The sequence below is a fragment of the Sceloporus occidentalis genome, unplaced genomic scaffold, assembly GCF_023333645.1.
Source record: "Sceloporus occidentalis isolate IW3139 unplaced genomic scaffold, rSceOcc1.0.p SCAF_4, whole genome shotgun sequence".
Classification (NCBI taxonomy): domain Eukaryota; kingdom Metazoa; phylum Chordata; class Lepidosauria; order Squamata; family Phrynosomatidae; genus Sceloporus; species Sceloporus occidentalis.
The window spans coordinates 118,633,717-118,660,868 of NW_028316984.1; the positions used below are offsets into that span (position 1 = coordinate 118,633,717).

Sequence of the window (27,152 nt, forward strand, 5' to 3'; positions counted from 1 at the left end):
TGTACCCTGGTCTCCAGAGTCCCAGTCCAATGCTCAAACCATTATGCCATGCTGACTCACCCTATATGACTTATCTTTCGTCAGTGTTGGCAATGGGATGCAGTGGTGCAGAATAGCACTGGGGGAGGCAGAATAGAACTTCAAGGGGTGCAGAACAGCACAGTAAGGCCCCCATAAATTTAGAATGCACCACATTCTAATTCACAGAGCATACATAGATCCTGTTTTGTGATATACAGTAACTTTCCATGCATGCTGAATATCTTTTGAGAAGGCCCTCTTCAGTGTCTCCTCATTGGGAGCAATATGTTATTTGGTGATGTAGGAAAAGGCCATGTCTGCTGTGATATGTGCTGTGGTTCTACACTGCCATCCTTTGGAGGCTTAATTGGCACCTATGTTGGACTTATACAGTACCAAGTTTAAACATGGATCTTTTACCAAAGCATTGGATGTCCAGCACCAATAGCGTGGCTCAGTGGAGTTCTGAATTTCTGTCTTCTGCTACAATTTTATGATGTTGAATTGTTTTATCTTGTTTTTAATAGCTATATTCCAGCCTGAGATCTCTCAACATAAAAGGAGGGATATAAATATTTAAATATTTACAAAATTATTCAGCTAGTCTTAAATTTAGTTAAATAAATCCATGTGAAAAGGAAGCAAGCTAGACACCAACCTCTCTATCTCTGCTTTCATCACCCCTCTACATGTAGCAGGCAATGTTCTGAACCAGAGAGCTTCCTGCATTCGTAAAGGGTCTTCATGTTATTTTAATGCTATTTCTACAAAATCACATGGAGCGCTTCCACAAATCAAGGAGCTTCTCTGATTCAGAAAGCTTTCCTCCCCATTTAAGGACAGATGTAACACATGAGTTTGGTGCTCACACCTCATTACATGTCTATCCCTTATTTTTAGAATTCATGTATAATGCTATAGTGTTGGAGAAGAATAGAGAAAAGCTTACTATTGTCGCTTACTATTTGAGGTTCTTTTGGTGCCTGTTTATCGAACCATTTCCTGTATTGCTATGTACTGTATATGTATTATCCTACTTGAGAGTATGTATTTTCCCTGGAAGAAGATTAACCATCCATTATGAAGTCAAGCCCTCCCTCCAGTCAATCTGCCTTGGTCCAGGCCTCAGAGGTAGAGATGAACTGCTGGACCTCATCCCCTTTCCCTCCACCACTCCCTTCTCCTTTTGTGTCATGTCTTTTTAGATTGTAAGCCCGAGCTGTGTAAATAAAGGTTAAGAATAATAAAAGCAATGACTGAATCAGGTACGATGCCATAACTTGAAACTGGAAGAACTGAGATGTGAATTCTTCCAATTCAGAAAATGATAAACCATTGTAAAACAAACTGACAGCCACCTGAAGCTCATGCCTGGATTACATCTTACATAACATGCCATCAAGACTTCCCATCTGCATCACTGATGCCCTTTCCAAAACTTAACCTGACAATAGCAATATAAAGAATATTAACAAAAGTTCTTGTCTTAAACAAGAAAAGATATATCAATATATTGAAACACTCCATGGAGAAAATAATCACCTACCGCAATTTATTTTTCATATTTTGGGACCTTTTGCTAAAAATTGTTTCTGCAAACAAAGAAGCAAACAAAGCCTCCATTGAACAGAAAACAATGTAAATCTGACATTAACCTATGCCTTTGAGAACTGGTAATAATATAGAAATTACAAGCTCCTTTGCAAAACTTCACTAATGTTTTTGCAATGTTCCATTAATAACCCTGTTCCCCATACTTTTAAAATACCAAGTGCCACAGGAGAAGACTGAACATTTTATAATGTTGCATCAAGCTACCTAAGGACATCCTTGGAGATATTCAGCTTCAAACCCAAACAATCAAATGAATGCCCTTTTCTAAACTTGGTTGAAAAAGTTCAATCTTAAAAATGCAGAATGAGTAGAAATGTCTTTGCCAAGTTTGATAAACAATTTCAAGATAGAGAGAGGAACTGAAAGCAAAACTATAACTGGTATAACTTGTGTCTCCCTTCCAGAACATAAAAGATGTGAATAACTGGACTTCTCAAGACTTTGTTACTGTTGATAATATCAATACTATCATCATTATTATTTTATTAGAATGATAGAATCATAGAGTTGGAAGAGACCATAAGGGCCAACCAGTCCAACCCCCTGCCATGCAGGAAATCTCAATCAAAGCATCTCTGACAGATGGCCATCAAGCCTCTGTTTAAAGACTTCCAAGGAGGGAGATTCCACCACTCTCCAAAGGAGTGTGTTCCACTGCTGAACAGCCCTTACTGTCAGGAAGTTCCTCCTAATGTTGAGGTGGAATCTCTTTTCTTGCAGTTTGCATCCATTGCTCCATATCCTATTCTCTGGAGCAGCAGAAAACAAGCTTGCTCCCTCCTCAATATGACATCCCTTCAAGTATTTAAACAGGGCTATCATATCACCTCTTAACCTTCTCTTCTCCAGACTAAATATCCCCAGTTCCCAAAGATGTTCCTCATAGGGCATGGTTTCAAGACCCTTCACCATTTTAGCCGCCCTCCTTTGGACACTCCCCAGTTTCTCAATGTCCTTTTTGAATTGTGGTGCCCAGAACTGGACACAGTATTCCAGATGAGGCCTGACCAAAACAGAATATAGTGGCACTATTACTTCCCTTGATCTAGACACTATACTTTTATTGATACAGGATGAAGAGGAGCCATTGTGGAGCACCCTTTGGGTTCGACCAGTCAACCAATTACTAACCCATGTAACAGTTACTTTGTCTAGCCCACATTTTATCACCTTGTTTGCAAGAATGTCATGGGGAACTTTGTCAAAGGCCTTACTGAAATCAAGATATACTATATCTATGGGATTCCCTTCATCTATCAAGCTGGTAATTTTATCAAAAAAAGAGAGTTCATGTAGATGCTATTTTCCCCAATGCAGGGACTCAAGGCAGCATGTACTTACAGAGACATAGGTTAAAAATTTAAAGTTATGGTTAAAGAGCAATTAAAATCTCTGCACTGTTCTCCCACCTGCTCCTGACCAACATAATCAGCCTATATCAGCAGTACTAGCTTTGAGTCCAGGCCTAATGAGACCATTACTTTTGTGATTAACAGATAAATAAAGAACAACTTTTTTTTTTTTTTTTTGGCTTAATGGTTAACTACAAAGCCTTGGCTGTATAAAGCAAGATGAGACACACAAGAAAGCAATGGAAAACAGAAGGGTGATGACTAAAATGTAATCCAGAGCAATATCAAGACGGCATGCTCCTGTGAGTCAAAGAAATGGCCTGCAGGGAACAGAAGTAAAGCAGACAGGTAGCATGGCAAAAGCTGGGTTCACATCAGGGAGCTTTGTTGCTCAGACTGAGCACTGGGGTGGGATGACTCTAGAGGATTGTATGGCAAGTTGTCCCCTTTCACTGGGTCTGTTGCTGCTCTGGAATCTATATATTTAAACTGATTTTATCTCTGCAAACACACAAGCTGCTTTCGTATTTCCAAAGAGCAACAGACAACTGATCTAATATATCCATGGCTACATCTTCTTGTGAGTTCAATCAGCAGTGCACATAGAAAGCTTAGGTAATGTATATACCAGAATTCCATGGCACTTTGCACATGAAAGGCATATAATAGCCCAAATTCCAGTTTCTATTTCCAGCACAATCAGAAATACTTTTAAGTCTTCAATAACAGAATTCAAAGTTGTCAGACTTTAGTCTGCTGCCTTAGAGGCTGCATATAATTCTAAACAACATCAGAGTCTATCTCATTTCTGAAGGACAGAAAAGGGCTATCTTCTTTTGGGATCTTGTATGACCAATAACAAAATGATCTGACTGGCCTTAGATACTAGCGACCTTAACTTGGGGCACTGAGGTGGAAGGACGTGGAAAGGGAACTGCTTTGTTGCTATACCTCAAGTAGAAATGTATCTTGGCAGAATATACATTGATGACCTGAACATCTTCATATGTAGTGGGGGCTAATAAAGATATAATCTAATCCCAACAGAAGGCAATAACAACAAAAATAGATAGGAGGTTTAAGGTCCCAAACACACTGCAGAAATAATCCAGTTTGAGACCGCTTTTACTGCCTTGGCTCAGTGCTAGAGAATCTTGGTAACTGTAGTTTACTGTGGCACCCAAACTCCCTAATAGAGAAGGCTAAATGTCTCACCGCTCCTAGAATTCCCTAGCACTAAACCAGGGCAGTTAAAGTATTCTCAGACTGGATTATTTCTGCACTTCGTTTTGGACCTAAGTCTCACAAAGTGAAAAATGGTCTTTCAAAAAGAACATTGCCATTTAAAGCATAATGAATTGAAGGCTGTGTCTCCCTGATGTTTGGGACCAGAAATGTTTCTGTATTTTGGATTTTATTTTACTTGGATTTTGGAATACTGGTGTTTGCATATACATACATAATGGGATATCTTGGAGATTTTCTAAGTGCAGTTTCCTACCCACAAACAATTAGGAAGGCACAGATACTTTGTCAGCTCTTCACAGTACTGTTTGTTGCAACACTCTTTGTCAAGGTCAAGCAATTCACTGAAGTACCATCAAAAGATGAACAAAGAAAATCAAGAAAATTTCCATTTGTCCTCTCAATAGAAATGTTTCAACAATAGGTTGTTATAGTGAAATCTGTATACTAGGGAGAAAAAAGAACCATTTAAATGGCATGGTGTTGCTAAGGTCATAATTGGATTGATCTAGTGCACCAACTCCACTACTTCAGGCCTTCCTGGATTATTTACTGAGCAAGCTACATGGTATCTGAAAACTTTTCATTTTTCACTTCTAAGTCAATTTAATTCTGTATCTCTAAATTCAGATAATGGGTCAGAACTGCCAAACTCATCGATTTTGACCTGATGTGCTTTCTCCAGATTGGATGTGCCTTAGCAGTTCTACAACCACCCTCTAAACCTGGTTTTACCTCAAATAATTTTCTGAAAGAACTGTTATAGATTAAATTTCAAAGAGTTCCTCTAAAGAAAAAGAAAAAACACTAGAATTTGCATGGCCATTTAACCAGATTTAGTATACATTTTTTTCTCACTGTAAAAGTAATGGAGTTACAAGACACATGCTATACATAGAAAAGGAAAGGTAATATTTGTTAGGGAATGGATTATTTATATACATACATAACATTTCTCTTATAGCTACTGTTCCAGCCACTCTCCACTTTCTTCTGTGCAAAAACAGCAATAGCAAGTACATTTCTATACTGTTCATCAGTGCACTTAAGCAATCCCTAAGTGGTTTACCATGTGTAAGCTAATTGCCCCCAACAAGATGAGTACTCATTTTAGCAACCGCAGAAGGATACCAGGCCGAATTGAACATGAGCCCCTGGCTGGTATTGAACTCACAGCCTTGTGGTTTTATGGGTGAGTGGATGTAGTACAGGCATTTAACCACTGCACCACTAAGCACTACTTTCGCCTGCTTACATTTGAATTTTATTTTGGCCTTGCCAACAATTAGCTTCTCAGACAATACCTGCACACCTCTGCACATCTATGACAAATTTGTTACATGAGATTTAAACTTAGAATCTCTTCTGAAAGTTAATGTTGCTCCTGGGACAACAGACTTTCTCAATATGAAAAAAAATGCAGTATTTTATCAGACGGTTGCTCTTCCCTGTTAGCCCATCAACTAAAACAACGTGTGCTATCTAATATGTCATTATGCAAATATTCTAGGAACTGACTGAAGATTGGCTATTGTTTCGCCTACTCTCTCACCTTTCCCATTGTCTCACCAATTTACAGTCCTCCCTCCATATTCGCAGCGGTTAAGGGAATGAGACCTCCATGAATATGAAAAAATTGTGAATAACACCACCCCAATCTTATAAGCTAGTTAAAGGGAAGGGTGAGTGGGGGAAGAGGATCGGCACTTTTCCCCACCCTCCTATCCCTTTAGCTGGCTCCCCACACCTTCTCCTCCCCAATCCTTTCCCTGGGCAGCCCAAGAAGAGGATCAGGAAGGAGAAGCAAGAGGTGCTTTGACTCCCATGACTTTTTGCCTCCCCAATCCTTTCCCTGGGAAATCCAAAGAGACGAACGGGGAGAAGAAGGCAAGAGGTGCCTTGGCCCCTCCAAGACCCTTTGCCTCCCTGATCCTTTCCCTGGGAAACCCAAGGAGAGGACTGGGGAGGAGAAGGCAAGAGGTGCCTTGGCCCCTCCAAGATGCTTTGCCTCCCTGATCCTTTCCCTGGGCAGCCCAAGAAGAGGATTGGGGAGGACAAGCGTCTTGGGGGGGGGGGCATGGCACCTCCTGCCTTCACCTCCCTGAAGAGGCAGGGAAAGGAAGGCAGGGAAAGGGAGGAGGAATGCCCACATTAGTGGCCTTGACCTTGTGAATAATCAAAACCTTGAGTCTCAAGTCTGTGAATATGGAGGGCCAACTGTAGTTTGCTTTATTTACTGATTATTTGCTGGCTGAAGCCAGAGTGCCACTCAAGAATTTAAATGGAATTTACCTGGGGAAAAATCAGAATTGCCTTCAAATTATTTGTGCAGAAGAAGATAAAGGAGTGCAAAATATAGGTTTATACCAAGGGCTCCTATTTCTTTTCTATTAGACCTGTGTGTGCTGTGTGAACTCTATACTATTAATCTGGTAGGAAACTTTTTTTATATATATACCGCTATTCCAAATAGCGGTGAACAGCAAGTAAGCTAATTAGCAAGTAAGCTAATTTGCCCCCAACAGTCTGGGTACTCGTTTTAGCGACCTCGGAAGGATGCAAGCCTGAGTCGAGCTTGGGCCCTTTTTCTGGTCTTGAACTCGCAACCTTGTGGTTTTGAGTGAATGGCTGCAGTACAGGCATTTAACCACTGCGCCACCAGGGCTCTTGAAGTTCTGCAGCCTCTTAGCAAATCACAGTTATCTGTAGCTGGAGGCATAATATGGTGGTAATTCAACACAAAATAGAAAAAGTTATTTAAACTTGTTTTATTGGACCTTCTTATTGGGATGTACAAGTTTTGAATTTAAAAAATGCCATCAGTGAGAAAACTGCAGAAAGCTATTCTATCATACAGAGCAAAGACACCAAAAAACACTACTGGACATCAGCATGTCAAAGAGGCTAATACAACTGAGCTATCAATCAGCATTAGGAAAGGAACAGTTCAGTTAATTATAGTCAAGACTCTAAGGAGAATGGGATCAAGTTAATTATCTTTTTTCACTGCTTCCCATACAACCTTTCAAGCAGTGTTTACAAGATGTCAGGATCTGTCTGAATTTGCCTTGAAGGCTTCCACAGCTGCATTCAGAAAAAAACACAAAGAAAAGAGGGAAATTAAATCAGGAATGAAAGTACTCCTATTCAAAAGATGAGACAATAGTGTGGAGATGCCACAAGGTAAGCATGCTTCTTTCCATCCATGGAGGATCCAGTGTCATCTAAGGACACTGGACAAAACGCCAACCAGTTCATGTTTTGGACATGAAAAAGAATGTGATAAAGCATCAGGTGGAGTGTGTTTTTGTCAGCCTCTCCTACATGTTAGCAAGAAAGATTTTTATTTTCTTGGAAGAAAACTTCTAAGACACTAGGACAGGACTAAGGACAAAATACAGCACTCTGCCAATGTCAAACTGATGTTTCACAATCCAGTTCCCTTAAATAAGCACACTCTTGTGTGCTTAACACATACAGCCTTGCTACCTCAAGAAGGTAAGCCTTATCTATTAACTCTAGGATGAGATGGCTCTTTCTTCTTAGAACTACTCAGTGGCATGCACATCCCCTTCCCTGATGTTGAAACCAGATGGATGGGATACTTCTGGTTGTTAAAAGAGCACTAAATTGGGTTGGAACACAGACCTCTTTCAAGGAAGCATTTACAATATCCATCAACAAATTGTCCAGCCATCCCCTGGCACTCCTAATCAGCCAGGATGGACAGGATCTTACAGAAAAGTGGTTGGCTATCCAGAATCTTCCTGCCCCTGTATCTGGATGTTATTACCATTATGACTGATATTTAGACTAGCTTATCTTCCATAAATTTGTCTCTTTCCTTTTAAAAGCCATCTAAACTAGTGGCCATAACTTCACCTTGTGCATCAGAGATGATGCACTGCATAAAGAAGTTCATCCTTTTGTGTGTACTGACCAAATGATTGATTGATTCTGAAATTATAATAGAGATCAATGTGAGTTCTTAGCACACCTCCAAATATGAGAGTAGAGTGACTGATTTTCCAGGGCTAAAAGCCTTTGTTATTCAAAAATTTCCTTTCAGTTCTGTTTAACTGCATAAATGGGGACTCAAATCCACCCCTTGTTTTTCTTTTTCTTTTTCTTTTCTTTTTTAAGATGTGAAAATCACCCAGCTTTGATCTGGGAATCTCTCTCCAAATCCCATAAAATTAGCCCAAACAGCAGAAATTGGAAAACAGAAATGACTTCCAGTTTTTGTTTGTTTGTTGGCTGATGGAGGGGGTGCAGCCTGCTGGGAGAATGGGATGTGCCCCATGCAGTACCCACAAATGTTGTGTAATGTGTAATTCTTGGGGAAATGGTGAAACTACCAATTAACTGGGTCTTCGTCCAGTAACAGCTCAGATGCTATCATCATCACCAATGTAAATGATTATTAAATTCCACTTTTGAACATAGATGGGATCCATGCAGACAAAGGGTGTCACAAGGGGGTTCTGACCACATCAGAGAACACCCTAGGAAGGGGAGATGACACCACTTCTCCACAAACACCTGCCTTTTGGCAGAAATGGGCTGTGGAATTTGCCCTTTAAAATGCCAGAGTTCAGCTGAAGAGATGGTGTGAATGGAACAATGCTCAGTGAGAGGAGAAAGGAGAGGCTTCAGGAATTAAAAAAAGTTTGCCACTTTAACCACATGAAACCATGTAAATACATTCAGGCTGTGTCTCAATGATACTGTAATTTAAAGGTATAATTTTGATTTTACTAGTTGTTTATATCACAGTTATTGCTATTACATTCGATGATGTACAATTTATGAGTAATATTACAATTTATGTGTAATATTAGTACAAAAACTGTATTAAGGATTCTATATGGTGTTGTATGGGAGGAGGTACATTGTGTGGGGGGGGGGGGGTGACACCATAAGTTATCATTCTGGGTGACACCAACCCTAATCACACCACTAATGTGGAGCAAGGGTCACATGCAGGTTCCCTAAAGAATCTTCCAGCACAAAGAACAACTTACACACACACACACAAAATTCATTTTCCCAGCAAAAATGGGAGAATAGTAGCTGGGGGGAGGCAATACTCTTCAATAATAATAATAATAATAATAATAATAATAATAATAATCATTTATTTGTATCCTGCCTCTCCCTGCATTGGACCGAGGTGGGTAACAACAAAACTTATTTTAACAAGTGAAGGGCAAAACAGACTGGTCCAAAGGAGTGGCTCTGTGCAGTCTCTTTCAGCACCAGATCAGGGCTGCAGTAACTGCACACCGTTGCCCAAATCTGGTGCTTTGCCAGTTCTAAAAGAAAATAGCACTCCTTCTAGAGCCAGCAAAAAAGGCCTGTTAGAATCCTGAAGTATTCTACCAGATATATTCAAGCTGTGGATGCTGGGGGATGGGTTGCGCTTAGCATAGCTTGTAGAGATGGTGATATGTAGTGCTGGGCTGGACCAGGTGTGAGTTATCTAGTGTCCTTGAGAGGCTGGCTTGCAGAGACTTGGAATGTAGTTTCGTTTCTGTGGGAAGAGCAGCTCAGGGGATAGGGATGGAGGATGGGAACCAGTGATAGGAAGGAGGGGTCCTGCTGCGCGGGCTTTTGCTGGGGGTGGAGTACTTTGGCTTAGGGGAGTTTATGCATTGCTGTGGCTGGGAGGGGTCAGTTAGAAGCCAGTTAGAAGCCAGGTGATGAGGAATGGCTGATCTTGGAACCTTCAATAAAGTTCTGTTGTTTCATTAAACAAGCTGACTGGTTGATTGTCCAGGATTCTGGTCCCACACTCTGACAAGGCCCTTGCTGCCACGGTGGCACTTTTAGGCATTCCTTTTGGCATGTATCATAGAAATGCTGTGCCAAAGGAGTGCCATGACACCACTCGCCATGTGGTCGGGGGGGGGGGGGGTAGTGTGACGCTGGTGTGGAGGTGGTGTCAGATCCAAGTGCCACACTCCTACACCAACGCTTCAAGCTGGTCTGTACAGCCCCTGTGTCTCCCAGAGTGTTCTGATTCTGGATGTCCCTGGACTCCCCAGAGCTTATTCATCCATATAGAATTTTGCATTCCAGAAATGTAGATGTCTTAGATACTATATTCGGTGTTAGAAATTAGGGTGAATTGATGAATGTCAATAAATTTATGCTTTAAAATGTCTATGAGGAAGCACTGAAATCCCTGAAATAAAAGTAGTAGTAGTAGTGTACTACTACTACTACTACTACTATTTACACCATGCCTTTTCCCCAAAACTGGGACTCAAGATGTCTTACAAATTAAAACAAGTACAGTATAGCCAAAACATATAAAAAACAACATTAAACTAGAATAAACTATTCACAATATTAAAAAATTAAAACATACCATTAAAATAATAATTAAAATTGAAAATAGTACAGTTACAATGATGCAGCAATAGAATACAATTTAAAAAGCAGAATGAAGTGTACACTCTCTTTATACAGTCTAATGATCAATCAAAAGGGAAGTTGTGTAGCTGGAGATTAAAATTATTACAACATCTCATAAACTTAAATTAAATTTCCCAATATTCAAGAACACTGATTTAGCATATACATAAATAATTTGCAGCTATAATACATTAACCATTTATTTTCTTCTAAATAAGGCCATGAAAGTATTGCACAGAAATTTTTTGCTTTTTAGGTGACAAGAATGAGATGAAATAATTTTGCAAGTATATGGAAGGTCTGTTCAAGTTCAGTCATGCTTTCTTCATTCATTGAACAGGACACTGTTCTAATTGTGACTTTCCTCACATTTATTAAGAATTTCCATGGCTGAAGTTGCCATTCCGATTTACCCAACCAAGACACTTGCCCCCACTACCACACATTAGCTATTTATACATTTTTTAAAAGCAAGCAGATTGGCACTATGTGACAAACATGTCAAGTTTAGCCCTAAGTGGACTGTAGTCTGAAATGTTAATGTGAAAATTGATTTGCTGATCGTTAACAGGCACCTGTTTATTGCTATTCTGTTTTAAAGTATAACTTGTGTCATAGCCTTCTCTGGGGTTAATGGCTAAAACAAATTTGCCTGTAGATCAATTTTGCTAAAGAAGAAAGTTGCAGGAAGTTCCATGTGCATACTTACTATTTTGTTAATTATTCTCTGAGAAAAAATCAATATAAACCTATAGATGAATATACCAATTTTATAAAGAGAAAAATAGTCATGTTGCATTAAAATATGGTATGCTTGCTACTGTGTACACTGCAGTTCTCTTGCTATGCAATGAGTAGCTGAAACTCCAGACATCACTTATGTTTTTCTGGATTGGTGATCACTGATAAGCTGCTCATATGTGACTCAAATAAACAAATGCTGTAATTTCCTTGTAATAAACCACTACATTATCCTTGGTACAGAAACTCTTCTCCACTGTTTTGCAATAACTATTTTGGATGCAGCCAGTGCCAATTCATATATACATCAAGGGACCTATTTTTACATAGTTCAATGAACAAACAGCAGAATTAACAAACATATACAAAGATAAGTATATGAACATCTGACATTTCAGCAACTATTTTTTCCATCATCCTCCAAAAAGATTCAGCTCAGAGATATAACTACTCCATGTGGATAAAATAAATTTTGGGACTTGTACAGCTAACACCATACTATATCTATGCATCAAGGATGATAAATGTCCTGTATAGTCATCTTAAAGTAGTTCTTTTGGATAACCAGTCATCTGAAAAATGCCAGATTTCAAAAGATAAAAGTTGCCAAACATCACTGTGTTTTTTATACTGGAGATCATTTTGCACTATATTCATTTTATGTCAGTTCAAATAAATGGAGATGCTGATTTATATTTCAAAAACAAAAATAGTAGCTAATTTCTTCAAACTTATGTCCTCTTTTTGATAGACCAAAATGGTTTCAGGTGAGTTAAAAAGTGTCTAATCTGGAGAGTCTAGAAGGATGTAGGTGTGATATCTAACATTCTTAGCTTGCAAAAGTGTTTAATAGAATGTTTAATAATGGTCCAAAACACATTGCAGAAATAATCCAGTTTAAGACCTCTTTAACTCTCCTGGCTCAATGGTAGGGAATTCTGGGACCTGCAGTTTTGTGAGGCATTTACCTTTCTCTGTCAGATAGCTGTGGTGCCGCAATAAACTACAATTACCAGGATTCCCTAGCACTGAGCCAGAGCAGTTAAAGCAGTTTCAAAATGGTTTATTTCTGCAGTGTGTTTTGGACCATTATTAAACATTCTATTAAACACTTTTGCAAGCTAAGAAGGTTTCTGGAAATAATTTGGAGAAATCTACTACATGTCACTGTGAATGATTGGCCATATTGTTTTTAGGATTGCTTATCTATTCTCATGACATGTGTTTAACCTATACATTTATAAATAAATGTTTAAAAAACCACATAAGTACCCAACTATTTCTTTTTTCCAAAAATGTGGATGTGTAGTAGTTGCTCATAACTTCTTATACATGTACAAAGCAGTCTGATTTAGAGTACCAGTTGTGTAAATCGTAAGCAATTAAAGCACATATTCTGCTAGTTTCTTTTTCAAACATTTTTTCAAGATTTTTAAAAATGTACTGATTAAAAAAATTAGAAGCTACAATTACACCTCTGGGTTTTAGAGACAAGCATGCTGAGAGAAGCATTTCCCAGAACAAAACAGCACAATGCATAGCACTTAAATGTAATCAACGGAAACACAACTTCATCTCATACCTACAGGACCTGGAGATATATTTAATACATTTCCATCATCCCCCAAATCAGCAATCAGCCTTTTGTTCATAATCACAGGCTTAGCATTTTGTTCTAACATTGTTTTCTTTTTCACTCACTTTCCCTGTACAGACTGCAGCATGTAAAACTTTGCTTCAGAATGATGTTAGTCTGTTCAATTGCAGTTATTCCCCACAAAACCCTATACAAATAAGCAAAATACCTACCTATTGCAGTCAACATGAAGCAGGAGATGGGATGCACTAAGTGACAATGCAATTTTGTGCCACTGTCCATCTGCTAGCCGATATGGAAATACTTCCGTTCTTGACTTTCCATTAAATCTGTAGTGGTATCTTATTTCATCTCTCAAGCCACTGCTTTCCAGTTCAAAATAACTGCATTTAAAACAAAGAAAATCAGTTACACTTTGTGAACTGGACATTGTGAAATCATGCGTTCCAAGACTGAATAAAAACTGCATACATTGAAATAACAAAATAATTTCCAAAATTATCTACATGAAGAAATTAACCAAAAATGTAAAGTGCTGCTTCCAAAGAGCCTCTCCAATACTGCCATGGGTAGTTAGAACTGCCCTTATAGTTGTGGCTAGGAGTTAGTAATTCACAATTCCCTCTATATACAATAAAGATATATATAAATAAACAATGAAATCCAATTGGCAGATTTAAGCAAAGCTTGGAGAAGTTACTTCTTTGATACAAGCTCCAAAATGCCCAGCTAGTAAGTCCAATGACCATGCTTGCTGGATAATTCTGGGGCCTGTTACAGACAGGCCAAAATAAAGCTGCTTCGAGTCACTTTGGAGATATGGTATTTCAATGATGCATGCGTCCTAAGAGTCCAAAAGCCGCACCAAAGCTGCACTCCAGTCCTTAGAACTGGTGCATGGCTTTGGTGCGGCTTTTGGCCTCTTAGGATGCATGCATAATTGAAATACCATACCTCCAAAGTGACTCGAAGCAGCTTTATTTTGGCCTGTCTGTAACAGGCCAGGGAAGCTGTATTCCAAAAAGTAACTTTTCTGAACAATAGATCTAAGAGAGTGTTGAATTAAGTACCCTCCAGAAAGGCAGGGCCGGCCCGTCCATATAGGCCAGCTACGCAGTCACCTAGGGGCGGCAAACAGTAGGGGGCGCTGGCGAGGCAGTGGCAAGAGAGCTCGGAAGCCAGAGAGAGAGAGAAAGTGCCCGGAGCGGAGGACAAGGCGAGCGGAGCAGCAGCTCTTTCCTTTCTATTTACTTCCCTCCTCTCTCTCTCTCTTCTGTCTCCCTTCCCTTCCCTTTTTCCTCTTGCTCGCTCCTTCCATGGCTGAGGAGGAGGGTAAGTCTCTTGGGGAGGGGAGGGTGGACCACAGAGGAGGCCCCTGTGGCAATGCAGCGGGTGGGCAGCCCTTTCCTCTCTCCTCTCCTCCCTTCCTCCTCTTTTCCCTTCCTTTCTGCCTTGGTCCAGGGCTGCCCACCTGACGCATTGCCACAGGGGCCTCCTTTGGGGTCCCCCCTCCCCACCCCAAGAGATTTACCCTCCTCCTCAGCCATGGAAGGAGTGATCAAGAGGGCCTCTGAGCATGTGGAGAGTATCGGGTGGGCAGCCCTGGACCAAGACAAGAGGGAGGGAGGGAGGGAGGGAGGGAGGGAGGGAGGGGGAAGGTGAAGAAGGCAGGGAGAACTAGAGAATGAAGGGAAAGAGGAAGGAAAGGAAGGGAAGAGGAAGAGAGAGGGAGGGAGGAAGGAAGGAAGGAAGGAAGGAAGGAAGGAAGGAAGGAAGGAAGGAAGGAAGGAAGGTGGGAAGAAAGAAAAAGGCAGGGTGAAGGAGAAACAAGAAAGAAGGAGAAAGGGAGGAAAGGGAAGCTCTGAGAGGCTGAGAGAGTGTGACTTGCCCAAGGTCACCCAGTGGGTTTCCTTGGCCAAGCTGGGATTTGAACCATACTCAGGCCACTACACCATACTGTACCATCCATCCACTGCACTTCAAGGTACAGTACTCAGTTATTCTTTGTTGTTGTGTACCTTCAAGTTATTTTCCACCTTATGGAGACCTTAAAGCAAACCTATCCTGGGGTTTGCTTGGCAAGATTTGTTCAGAGGAGGTTTGCCATGGCCTTCCTCTGAGGAGGCTGTGAGAGTGTGACTTGCTTGAGGTCACCCAATAGGAAGGGAATCGAATCCTGGTCTCCAGAGTCCTAGTCCAACACACAAACGACACAAAGCTACATCCCAACCTTCTATCCAGGAAGAATGTCAAAATGTCTTCCATTTTTAGCATGACTGAGAAACATGAATTTATATTTTTATTAATGTTTTTGGCTTTTAGTTGGTCATGTCCTCCATATTTGAACATCCTACAATTTGCCCTACATTTTATCCTACATCATGTCCTACATTTTTCCTACACTTTGAGTGGCTATGGGAGGGGGGCGCAAAAATATTTCTCGCCTAGGGTGGCCAAATATCTAGAGCCAGCCCTGCAAGGAGGGCCTGACATGTCAGGGATTTGAAGGGTTAAAACACAGCATCCAGGGAAATGCTTGATGTGTGTGTGTTTGGCCATGAGCATTCAGCAGAAGGACAAGGTTGATTAGCACAGCTGATGCTCATTGGCTCAAGGACACTTTAGTGTCTAGGTGCACGTAGCCATGGATGATGAAACCACCTAGCTGGATTGCACAGGGGACATTTGTCATGGTTACACACAGGAACTCACTGGGTTTGGGAGACCACATGGTCTGGAGTCTATATAAACCCAGGGGTTGCAAGTGATAGCTTGTGGGTTTGTAGTAGGAGTTGGTTTGGTATGGTTTGGAGTTTTGGAGATCTGTATTTGTATTATAGCACTGTGAATAAAGAGCATTTCGGGGACTTTGCTTCTCTGGTGGTTTATCAGAAGAAGTCTTGCATCGCTTTGCTGAGTGTCCCCGGAGGTTCCTGCATTGCTTCAGTTCCTGGAAGACATCCAGTTGCTGTTATCCCAATTGACTTTGGAGCCACGCTTCAGCTTCTAAAATTGCTAGCTCTGCTACAAAGGTCTGATTTAACCCCAGGACTCGTTTGAGTTGCTGACAGTGGTTGTTGGACCCCAGCAGTTGCGCTGACATGACAGCTATGCTTTAGGCTGCACTGGATTTCTCTATGTAGCTAGTTTTTTAAATTTCCCACAATACAACAAAACAACATCAAGATGATATCACCATGGGAACCAAAGCACACCATGCTTCCTAGCAATGAAGGCTGGTGGCTCCAACTTTAGTGGGATTATCAATCCATTCTAGGTATCAGTTAGAACTTTAAAGGAGCTATCCACACCTTGAATGCTCCTTTTAAACTTTGGACTAAAATATGGATTGGATTCATTATCCCACTGACATCAGACCATCAGCTTCCACTGCAATCTAGCATTTTAGGAGTGTTCATCCAATTAAAAAATATTAAGGGGAGGGAGAAACCAGGGCAATTGTCATTTATTGGCTCTGACAGGAATCTCGGGTTGCTTGGTACTGATAATTGTCCCAGCAACTACTGACATATGATTCATTCAAAAACAGCAGTGAGTTGAACATGATGCTATTATTGTCACCCATAATCCTGTGATTTTGTGAAAATAATAAAAATTGGATCAAATTGAGGAGTGTGAGACTGGCAATTCTCAAGAGAGGTGCTTTTGTGTTTTCATATCTTTATGATCCTCGCCTGCTTTCTGTATTAAGAAAGGTTAGTAAATATTTGACAGGGAAAAGCAATATATGGAAAGCTTGGCAATATATATGCAAAAGTAGGAAACAAAGCAGGATCAAAGCTTGTAGGAAAATTTGGCGTAGGATTAAGAAATTAAGCAGGAGATCAACAGATTGGATTTTGCAAGGCCAACAGTTTGTTCATCACAAACACATTCTTCAAACAACTAAAAAAGAGGCTGTATACATGGAGATCACCTGATGCCCAATACAGAAATTAGGCTTCATAACTGGAAGCAAAAAATGGAGAAACACCAGTCTCTCTGCAAAAACAGGAGCAAGAGCAGATCATGCACAGACTATGAACTGCTATTACCAAAAAGCAGAATAAAGCTAAAGAAGAATACTAACCCAGCCATTGTGCAAAAATACAACCTCAAGAACATCCCCATAGAATTTATAGATATATATACAAAAATTGTACTATTGGGTGTAATTGACGGAAACACTGGGCTGAAGCCAGGGGCATTTCAGGAAAGACTACAAAAAGACACTATCTGCAGCCAAAAAGAAAGAGGAGCCTCAGTAGATGACAGATGAAATTCTTCAAATAGTAAAGAATTACCATATGTACTCGACTATAAGTCGATAAATTTATGCCCTAAAATTGACCTTACAATCCTGGATCAACTTATATAAGTGTCAATAACTGGTACTGCTCTACTCTTGGTGCCTCGAGGCATGTGTTTCTCTCTCTGTGTGTGTGTGTGTGTGTGTGTGTGTGTGTGTGTGTGTGTGTAACATGTTCCCAGTCTGATTTGCATGGAAGGAACTCCCCATTTAACTCCACTTGCTTCCCTCTATGGTCTGATTTGCAAGCCCCCCCCCCTTCCCATGGGAGAAGCACTTCATTTAACACCACTTGCTTCCCTTTTCAATCCTATACTAAAACCTCTCCTCCAGCACCTGGGAATCAGTGCTAAGTGGTCAGGAAAAGTCCAGAGGTAGAGAAGGAGATATGGAAATGGTATTTTCCCCCTTTCCATCCTTCATTACAAACCTCTTTGTTTTACCCTCAAGTTATCCACAGGTCATATCAAAATCCATGATTTTGACCCTGAAACCTTCCCTCGACTTAAACATGAGGTTGACTTGTACACGAATATATACGGTAGACTTAGAGGAAGGAGGAATGAAAACTGGAATAAGGAACATCAACAACTTAAGATATGCATGTTACACTATACTACAAGAAGAAAATAGCAAAGACTATAACTAATACTGAAGAAAGTCAAGGAAGAAAGTGCAAAGGTAGGTTTACAGCTGAACATTAAGAAAACAAGAACAATAACCACAATTAATTTGCTTAACTTTAAAGTATACAATAAACACATTGAACTTGTTAAAGATTTTCCATAGTTTGGCTCAGTTGATAATCAGAATGGAAATGTCAGTTAAGAAATTAGAAGAAGATTAGGACTTGGAAGGGCAGCTATAATAATAATAATCAAATAAAAGCTTTATGAAAAGCTATGAAGGAATTAGATAGGATCCTGAAGTGTAAAGATATATCATTGAATACTAAGGGCCCATTCACACTACAGAAATAACCCAGTGTGAAATTGGGTTATTTTCACAAGTGTGGTTTGGGGGCGGGGATGAAAAAAACGCCTAACCTGGTTCTTTTTCCACCAAATACTTAACCATGTCCTTTTTTTCCCCCTTTTTTTTTTTAGGGGTTGGAGCAATCTTAATCTTTGATAATGTGAAGGCAGTACCAAATTTATCCAAATCACCGGCCATGAGGTGCCACTATGCTGATGCGAAACCATGCCAGTGTGAATGCCAGACTGGGTTAAAATGCCTTGCAGAGATTCGATTGTGGTAAACATAGTGGGAACATCAATTCATTATCACATCACTGCAGAGATCTACATCTCCTCGATGCAAAAAAGTAAGTGTGAATGCCCCCAAAAGCTAGGACTGTCCATGCCATCATGTTTTCCATTACTATTTATGGTTGTAAAAGTCCATGCACCTCTAAAAAGACCAATAAATGGGTCCTAGAACAAATCAGGTCTGAACTCTCCCTTAATGCCAAGATTACTAAACTGAGACTGTCATATTTTGGACATATTGTGAGAAGACATTACTCACTAGAAAAGACAATAATGCTAAGTAAGGTAGTAGGAAAAGAAGAATACAACATACACATGGATAGATTCAATTGGTGAAACCATGGCCCTAAGTCTGCAAGACCTGAGGAGGGTGTTGATGACAGGGTGACTTGAACATCTCTCATTCACAGGGTTGCAATAATCTGAGGTTATCTTGACAGCAGTTAACAATAGGAGAGAGAGAGAGAGAGAGAGTAATGCCTGCGCTGTGAAATAGAAAATTCTGACAGGCTTGCTCATGCAATAAATAACTAATAATTTTTGCACAAATGCATGATTCAAAATGAGTTTGGATCACTGAATGTGCCACACTTCTATTTAATTTAAATAGCCACTAACATTGTCAAAACAGCAAAAAATAAATAAGTAAAATCCCACCCATTTAATATTTAAACAAAATATTTTAGCCTGTAGCAGTCTTTGAGGAAATGGTGAGCATAACCCTGAAACATATTTTTAAACACACACACACCAGTTCTTTGAAGGGATTTGAAATGCATGCATCAATAAACTGACCTGCATACAGAATGTAGCTTTTCTTTCTTTCTTTTTTAACCAACAGGTAAGAAGAAATCAGGCTTTTAATAAAAGGGGAAGAAGCTTTGCTAAAGGGAGTTCTACATGTGCACCTAAGAATGATTTTATGATTGCCATTTATTTCACTTTTGCTGTCAGCTCAGTGAGAAGCCCTGTCAGTCTTAAGAAGCTACAAGCTGCTCCTAGCATACCTCATCAAAGAAAGTAGTGAGAAGAGTACTGTCAATGAAGCTCCATTTAGAAACTTAAATGTTTTATAATTGCCTTTCCTTGTCAAGGCACAAAAAGAAATCACTTGTTAGGTTCTTTCTCCTTCTTCTTCAGATAAACTGTATAGAAGATATGATTTTGTGGAAAGGAAAATATGAAATAAGCAGAGCTGCATGGCACAGAGAAAAACATTCCTAGTTTTAATAAAGCTGAAGTTCCACATATTGTTTATTTTTCTTTGTAGCCTCATATACCTAAAAAGATGCTACTTTGAATATCAACCTGCTACCATCAGAGAGTCACACCCTGTTTGTATGCTATAGCTGCAACAGATCACAATTCAAGCTTCTAGAACAAGGGTGGGCCAAGTGATCATGGAAGTGTTACCATAGAACCATAGAGTTAGACGATAGCACAAGGGCCATGAGGGCATTGCATGTCGGCCTAAGTCCTTCTCCAATGACCCACAGATGTTAAAGAACAAGACCACATAATCTAGGGCAAAAATTTAGTGTTAAATCACCAAAAGCACTTTATCCATTATTGTTCTTGTTAATTGCCCTCAAGTCAACCTTGACTCATGGCGACCCTATGGATAAGACTTCCCCAAGCGCCCCTGCTCTGCTTATTTCTTGTAGATTCAGGCCTGTTACCTCCTTAATTGAGTCTAGCCATCTGGCCTGCAATCTTCCTCTCTTTCTACTACTCTCGGCTTTTCCCAGCAATATTGTCTTTTCTAATGAGTCATGCCTTCTCATCATGTGGCCAAAGCATGACAGCCTCAATTTGATCATCTTGACTTCTAGGGGTATTTCAGGCATGAACTGTTCAAGAACCCATTTTGTTTGTCTTTTTGGCTGTCCACAGTATCCTCAGCACGCTTCTCCAGCACCACATCTCAAATGAGTTGATTTTTTTTTATTTGCTTTTTTCACTGTCCATCTCTCACATCCATACATAGGGATGGGGAATATAATGGCTTGGATGATTCTAACTTTAGTTCTAACTGTACTTCTAAAGACATTATCTCATAGTCAATGGCACTGACTGTAGTCAATGGAATGGATAATATGATAATAAATATGATACTCAATAGTATTATATATTATAAAATTAATCTCCTTTGAAATTGATTGTATATTAAGCTATCTATGAATACAAACAGCAATCTTGCACAACTGAAATTTTGCACAAAAAGAACACATGAGGTTTTTTTGGGGGGATAGGTTGCTGTTATCAGTGCAAGATTTTTATTATGAAAGATGGAGGGGTTATACATAGAAAACAAAAATCTTGCACACATGGCTGCCTGCAAAAACAGTGTTTTTTGTCTAAAACTTCACAATTCCTATAAAAAAAATCCCCACATGTATTTTTGCAGTGAATAATTTTACAAAATAATTGTGGGTAGGTGCATAAAAACTGGGCAAAAATGTGTGTTTTCTCCACAGCATGAAGAAAGCTGTGAAGATTACTCATCCTCAGTTGTGATAACTAAAAAGTCAAACATTAACATTCTTATCACATACAAAAATGTATAAAATACTTGTATGTGTGTGTTGAGGGAAAAAAAAGCCATTTTTTCTCTCTCTTTCCTATGCAAAGAAGTCTGCTAAGCTCCAGTCCTTGGGCATGCAGCCCTTGAGTATTTGCCCGATCTGAAAACTGGCTTCAGGCCTTGCAGATGTTGCATACTTCTAATGAAGGAATAAAGACCTTTACCATTATTATAATGGATCTAAAATAATACTACCACATAATAATACTGACTACAATAATACTGACAACCACAAATTATGCAGTTGAGTTTCCCACATTTGGGGAAATTGCAGGGGTCAGCACACCCGGAGTGCAATGGATGAGCTTCACCCTGGGAAAAAGTTATTTCCCCATCCTTCCCTGACCCATGATGTAATAGTGCAGCATCAAAAACTGTACAGTAGAGATGTAATTGCCCTGTAGAAGAAACAGAAGCAGAATCTCTGTAAGCAACAAAGCAAAAATCTGTATTATTATTATTATTATTATTATTATTATTATTATTAACCTTTATTTATAAAGCGCTGTAAATTTACACAGCGCTGTACATACAGTCTTTTTAATTAGATGGTTCCCTGCCCTCAGGCTTACAATCTAAACAGACATGACACAAAAGGAGAAGGGAAAGGTGGTGGGGAAGGGGATGAGGTCCAGCAGTTCCTCTCTATCTCCAAGGCCTGGACCAAGGCAGATGGACTGGAGGGAGGGCTTGGCTTCATAATGGATGGTTAATCTTCTTCCAGGGAGGCCTGTTGGAGCTAGCCTGCCTCTCTAGTAGGATAATACATATAAAGTACATCTGTAGTGCATCTGCTCTCTTTTGGGGGTGACACAATGAGGCTTAAGTGGCTTTTTGATCCCTTCTGACTCTGATTCAGGATAGGGTATAATTTGAGAGGATCACCAATGAAGTGGCCCCTATCCTGCATCTGTCATACTTGCGGTTGTACCAAGGTTAACACTGGGAGATTGGAACCACCAGACGTGGTCAGCTACTGAGTGTTTAGGAGTAGACACCCACCTCTGCATTTTTTTCAAATGTGAAAGTGGTCTAAATTAAGTCAGCAACAGAGACAAACAACTATACTAATAAGTATTCTATCTGGAGAGATGATTCCCCATTTTTCTCTCAGTGTGGTTTTCTGCAAGGAGAGTGTGAGGAAGAGAAATGCAGTCCATGGGGCTTAGCATCTGCAGCATCGTAAGGACTTTAACTCTAGCTTCTAAAATAGCTGCAATAAGTATACAGTCAGCCCTCCATTTTCACACATATTCAAGCCCCATAGGCTTGAATGGGGGTGCTGCCCGTGAGCAACTTGGGGGTACACCTAGGGTTGCCATATCCCGAGTTTGGGTGGGACAATCCTGGATTGGAGGGTCCAAAAAAGTCCCATCCCGGATGGGCATTTTTGACCCTCCAGTCCCAGATTTCTGCTTTACTCCAGGCCACATTTTGTAAATCTCCAGTCTACTGGAGAAAATATGCTGGAACAAGGCAGAAAACCTCTTGCAGGCCCGGCTCCTCCTCCTCCCTCCAGGATGGTCTTCCCTGCCCCAGGACAGGAAGAGGCGGTGCCACCTAGCCAGCCATGCTGGGACTGAGGCCGAGGCTGAGGCCGAGGCAGAGGGCAGCGCCACCTCTTCCAGCCCCAACCAGTGCAGCTGGCTAGGTCTCCGTGAGACGGGAGGAAGTGGCACTCTGCTCAGAGCCTCGGCCTTCTCCTGTCCCGGCCAGAGAGGCCTAGCCAGCCACACTGGGACTGAGGCCAAGGCCGTGAGCGCAGCGCTGCTGCCTCCAGCCTCAACTAGCGCACCCAGCTAGGTCTCCCCGGGACTGGAGGAGCAGTGCCATGCTCGGGGCCTTGGCCGAGGCCCCAGGAGATGCAGCGTGGGTGCAGTGGAAGACTAGGCCTCTCCCTGACTGGAGGCCGTGTGCCCCAGCGAGGAGGCCTCCCTGGGCCTGAGCTACAGCCGGCGAGGAGGCAGGAGGCCTCCCTCGGCCTGAGGTGCAGCCATGCAAGGCGAAGGCCCTAAGGATCTAGTAGTGCTGTAGGTGAGGCACAATATATAATGTGTGTGTGTGTGTGTGTGTATTAATTTTACTAATATTTTTGGGTTTTAATTTTGTCATGTCCTCCATTTTTCTTGAATGTCCTACATTTCGGCCTAGACTTTGTCCTACATTTTCCCGGTTTTGTGCAAAAAAAATTATGGCAATCCTAGGCACGCTCCATGTTAATCCCCTCCGTTTGCTCCTCGAGAGCAAGCGAGTGTTGCATATATGAAGTCTTCACAGCAGGCAACTGTATTTCTGTACATATCCACCCACTTCACCCACTCACATATTCATATACAGTCATCCCATTCCCCCATTTGTGGACTTGGCATCCATGGTCTTGATTACTGTTGGACGGTAAGCGGAGAGGGAACAAAATGGTGCATGCCCATGGCCACAGAAATCAATGAGACCCCAATATCAGCAATTTTTCCAATTTGCAGGGGGGGGGGCAGGTCTGGAATTGATCCCCTGCGAATCGGAAGGGAGGATTATATACTGTTTATGAATACATATGGATATTCATAATCCATTAACCTGTCTATCTATTTACCTATCTGAATATTATATACAAAGAAGAGTAACAATGAACAGTGTGGCAAAAGAGACCAAGGCAAGTGTAAACTGTAATCTATTGTGAATTTTGAGCCCCAAAATGATATAGTGGTTTTAGTGCTGGACTAGGACACCAGAAGACCAGGGTTCAAATCCCTGCTCAGCCATGGAAACCTACTACATGACCTTGGGCAAGCCAAATCCTCCCAGCCTGAAGGAAAAGCAATGACAAATCTCTTCTGAATAATCTTACCAAGAAAACTGATGTAGGGTGGGAATACAGCCAAGTTGACTCAAAGGCAAATAACAACAAAACAGTAAAAGCTACAAATAAAAGAACACTAAAGGGTACCTAATGAAGTTTCACTCATAAAGAGTATGCCCTGTTGATACTTCACTTCTAGTTTGTAAGTACTCTTAATGGTGGTACAAGCAAATAAGTTGATACCATCTTTGCTTTGAGGAATATGGTACAGTCTACAAGAAACTCAGTACAAAATGGGGTGGACTTAAGTCATCAAAGAACAAAACAAAGGCAATTTAAATCATTGAGAGTAAAAAAATTCAACTTTGACATTTTAAAGTTAATAAATTACCCGAACATCTCATTTTTACCATAAATGCATCATGGTCTAGTGGTTTAAGCACTGGATCCTGACTTTGGAGACCAGTGTTCAAATCCCTATTCCTCCACGAATGCCCACTGGGTGACCTTGAGCAAGTTACACTCTCTCAACCCTCTGAGCAAGGCCCACTGAGCAAGTATTGCCAAGAAAACTCTGTCATAAGTCAGAAATGAATTGACAGACATACAACCATAACATTTCCTGAACAAGCAGAGATAATAAACTGGGTTTTTCTAAGATACCACATAGGAAGAGAATGAACTATACAAAATATACAAAATGGGGTACCTTGAAACAGAAGCCACATTTATACCATATTAAAGATTTCTGTTTGGTCCTTTGCTCAGACATATGCAAAGATACTATTAATTCATTTATTATTTTATTTATACTCTGCATTTATGCTAACAATGAAATTCAAAAGTGCTGAAGAGGATCATTTCCTTGAAGATTAAACTATAATACCATGGCTACTTATTCCAATTAAGTTCTTTTGAAGATGGTGGGATTTAACTTCTTAATAAAAAATGCACATGTTTCAATTGAAGGTATTTAACAGCAAAACAGTGGGTTTTTTTTAATAAAATGAAAAATAAAAGTTGATTCCAAAGGTGGGGACTGTGTGGCCCTCAATATATTGTTGTACCTCCAGTACCTCTCATAAGTGGCTATGCTACTCATGTTGCTCAATAACATCTTAAAGGTCACACATTTTCCATACTTGGTTAGTAGTTAGCGAAAACAAATACGAACCACACTTTGAAGAATGAGCAATTACAGATCTCAGATATTTGTTGGAAATAAAAGGAGACTATAGGATCTCCAATATAGATGGTGATAGTGATAAATGATTGTACCTAACAAGTTCTTGCACAATTGCAAACCTGCTATTCCCCTGATCGATAGGAAGCCCATAATATTGATTAGATCTAAGCATCTTTCTATAAAAAGGAGGTGTGTCTTTCCCAGACAGAATTACTGTATTACAATTCCTGCTAGAATACCATGTGGGAAAAGTAAAGCAAAACTGAAATATGTACTGTGATGTGTGGAACAACCATTTGTAACTTCTAACACAAGCAGAAACGAAAGAGTCAGAATCTTATAGTTGGAAGGGGCTGCAAGAGCCATATAGATTAATCCCTTGCTATGCAGGAATAAAGAACTGCAGCACTCCTGGAAGATCAACCTATTTCACTGTTAAATAATTTTACATTAAAGAGGTTTGTCCTAATGTTTAGAAGTACTCCTTTCTTGTAATTTAAATCCATTGGTTCATGTAATTTAAATCCATTGGTTCATGTTATGAGTCTCCAGAACAGCAGAAACCAAGCTTGCTCTATCTTCTACATGACATTCATTCAGGTATTTAAAAATGGCCTCTTAGGACCTTATCACACTGACAAAAAACTTGACTTCTCCCAAACAGGATACAGTCAGATGTGGGTTGCTACTGGGAATTATCACATGTAATTTGCCATCAATTCCACCGGGCGATTGCAACCCAGCTGCATCCCAGGTCCCAGGTGTGCTTCAGAGGCTGTTTTTTCCAAATCAGAAAGCTCCCAACTCTCCACACCCTGATACTCCATTTCTTTTAACACACTTCTGCCTTATACAGGTGTATAGAGATACTGGTGACTCCTACATTCTGCATAATATATTGTGTTTTCAGTCTTAAGACAATTTTTAACATGGGCTGCAGACTGTACCATTTGTCAGTGGCGTTCCTGCACTGGGTGTCCCCCAGAGGCAGGGATAGCGGGGGGCGGGACTTCTGGGGCGAGACTCCCAGGGGCTTCAGGTGGACAGGGTTTCTGGGAGGCACATGCCACTCCATCCCACCACATGTGCACTGGTCTGGAAAAGGAGGGAATGGTGCACAGGAGACAGAGCGCACACTGGTGTGGGGCGCACATGGCAGCCATGGAACAGCACACATAGGGGGCAGCCTGAGGAGAAGGAGTGCATGCTGCTCTGTCCCCTAGAAAAGGATGGGACGGTGCATACAAGATGGAGGGTGCAGAGGGTGAAGTGCGCGCAGGGATATGAAGCAGTGTGCAGGGGGGAATATAGCAGTGTATGCAGGAGACAGAGCATGGGGGATGGGGGGGAGGCTGACTGAGGAGTCACACACACACTCCTGGGGTGTCACCCAGTTTACCTGCACTGTCGCATCCCACCCCATCCCCCCGTGATGCTACTGCCCTTTGTACTCTTTCCTTACAGATTATACTCTTTAGCCTCTTTACCAGCAGCTAAGACCCACTGAACACTGTGGGCCTTCCTTGTGAATAACCATGCATAAGAGTGTACTCCCAAAAGACCAGCCAGCATGGCCATTAGTAAAATACTGACAAGGGTGTAGTAGAAAACAGTTCATGACCCTGCACTGATAGACTCATGCATCTGCTTCACATTATGTACTTTGGTAGCAGAGAAGAGGATATGGCTGTGCCTATAATTTATGTACCCTACAACATTTCATAGATGAAAAGTGAAACATGTCTAAACAAACACTAGAACGTAGTCACAATGGCAAAAGTTATTAATGAGGAAAAAGGCACAAACTAGGAGAGAATACAGCAGTTTGCTTTTTTTGAGCCTACGAGGAAGGACAAAATTCTACTGTTCCTGTCCTCTTCTCCTGCTACATTAATTGAATGCAAACTACTTAGGCTCTTTGAACTCAGTTTGCAACAATTGAAATAAGCTGAGGACGAAGTCAGAAAATGGGGAGGAGCAGGAAACTGGGTTATTTTGAAAGCAGCTGAAAAGTTGGA

The 27,152-nt window shown here is 40.7% G+C and overlaps 1 protein-coding gene and 1 non-coding gene across 6 annotated transcripts in view; both read right to left on the reverse strand.

Annotated features, from left to right (window-relative positions):
• NELL1 (neural EGFL like 1) overlaps positions 1–27,152 on the reverse strand; it is a 630,714-nt gene that overhangs the window by 482,852 nt on the left and 120,710 nt on the right. For all 5 annotated transcript variants that reach the window (XM_089521361.1, XM_089521359.1, XM_089521360.1 and 2 more), the window contains exon 4: positions 13,203–13,373. In XM_089521361.1, the coding sequence (XP_089377487.1) occupies positions 13,203–13,373 (171 nt within the window). The remainder of the gene's footprint in view (positions 1–13,202; positions 13,374–27,152) is intronic.
• On the reverse strand, positions 21,350–21,508 carry LOC149314543 (U1 spliceosomal RNA). The gene has a single exon (XR_016281194.1). It is a non-coding gene; the product is annotated as a U1 spliceosomal RNA (small nuclear RNA).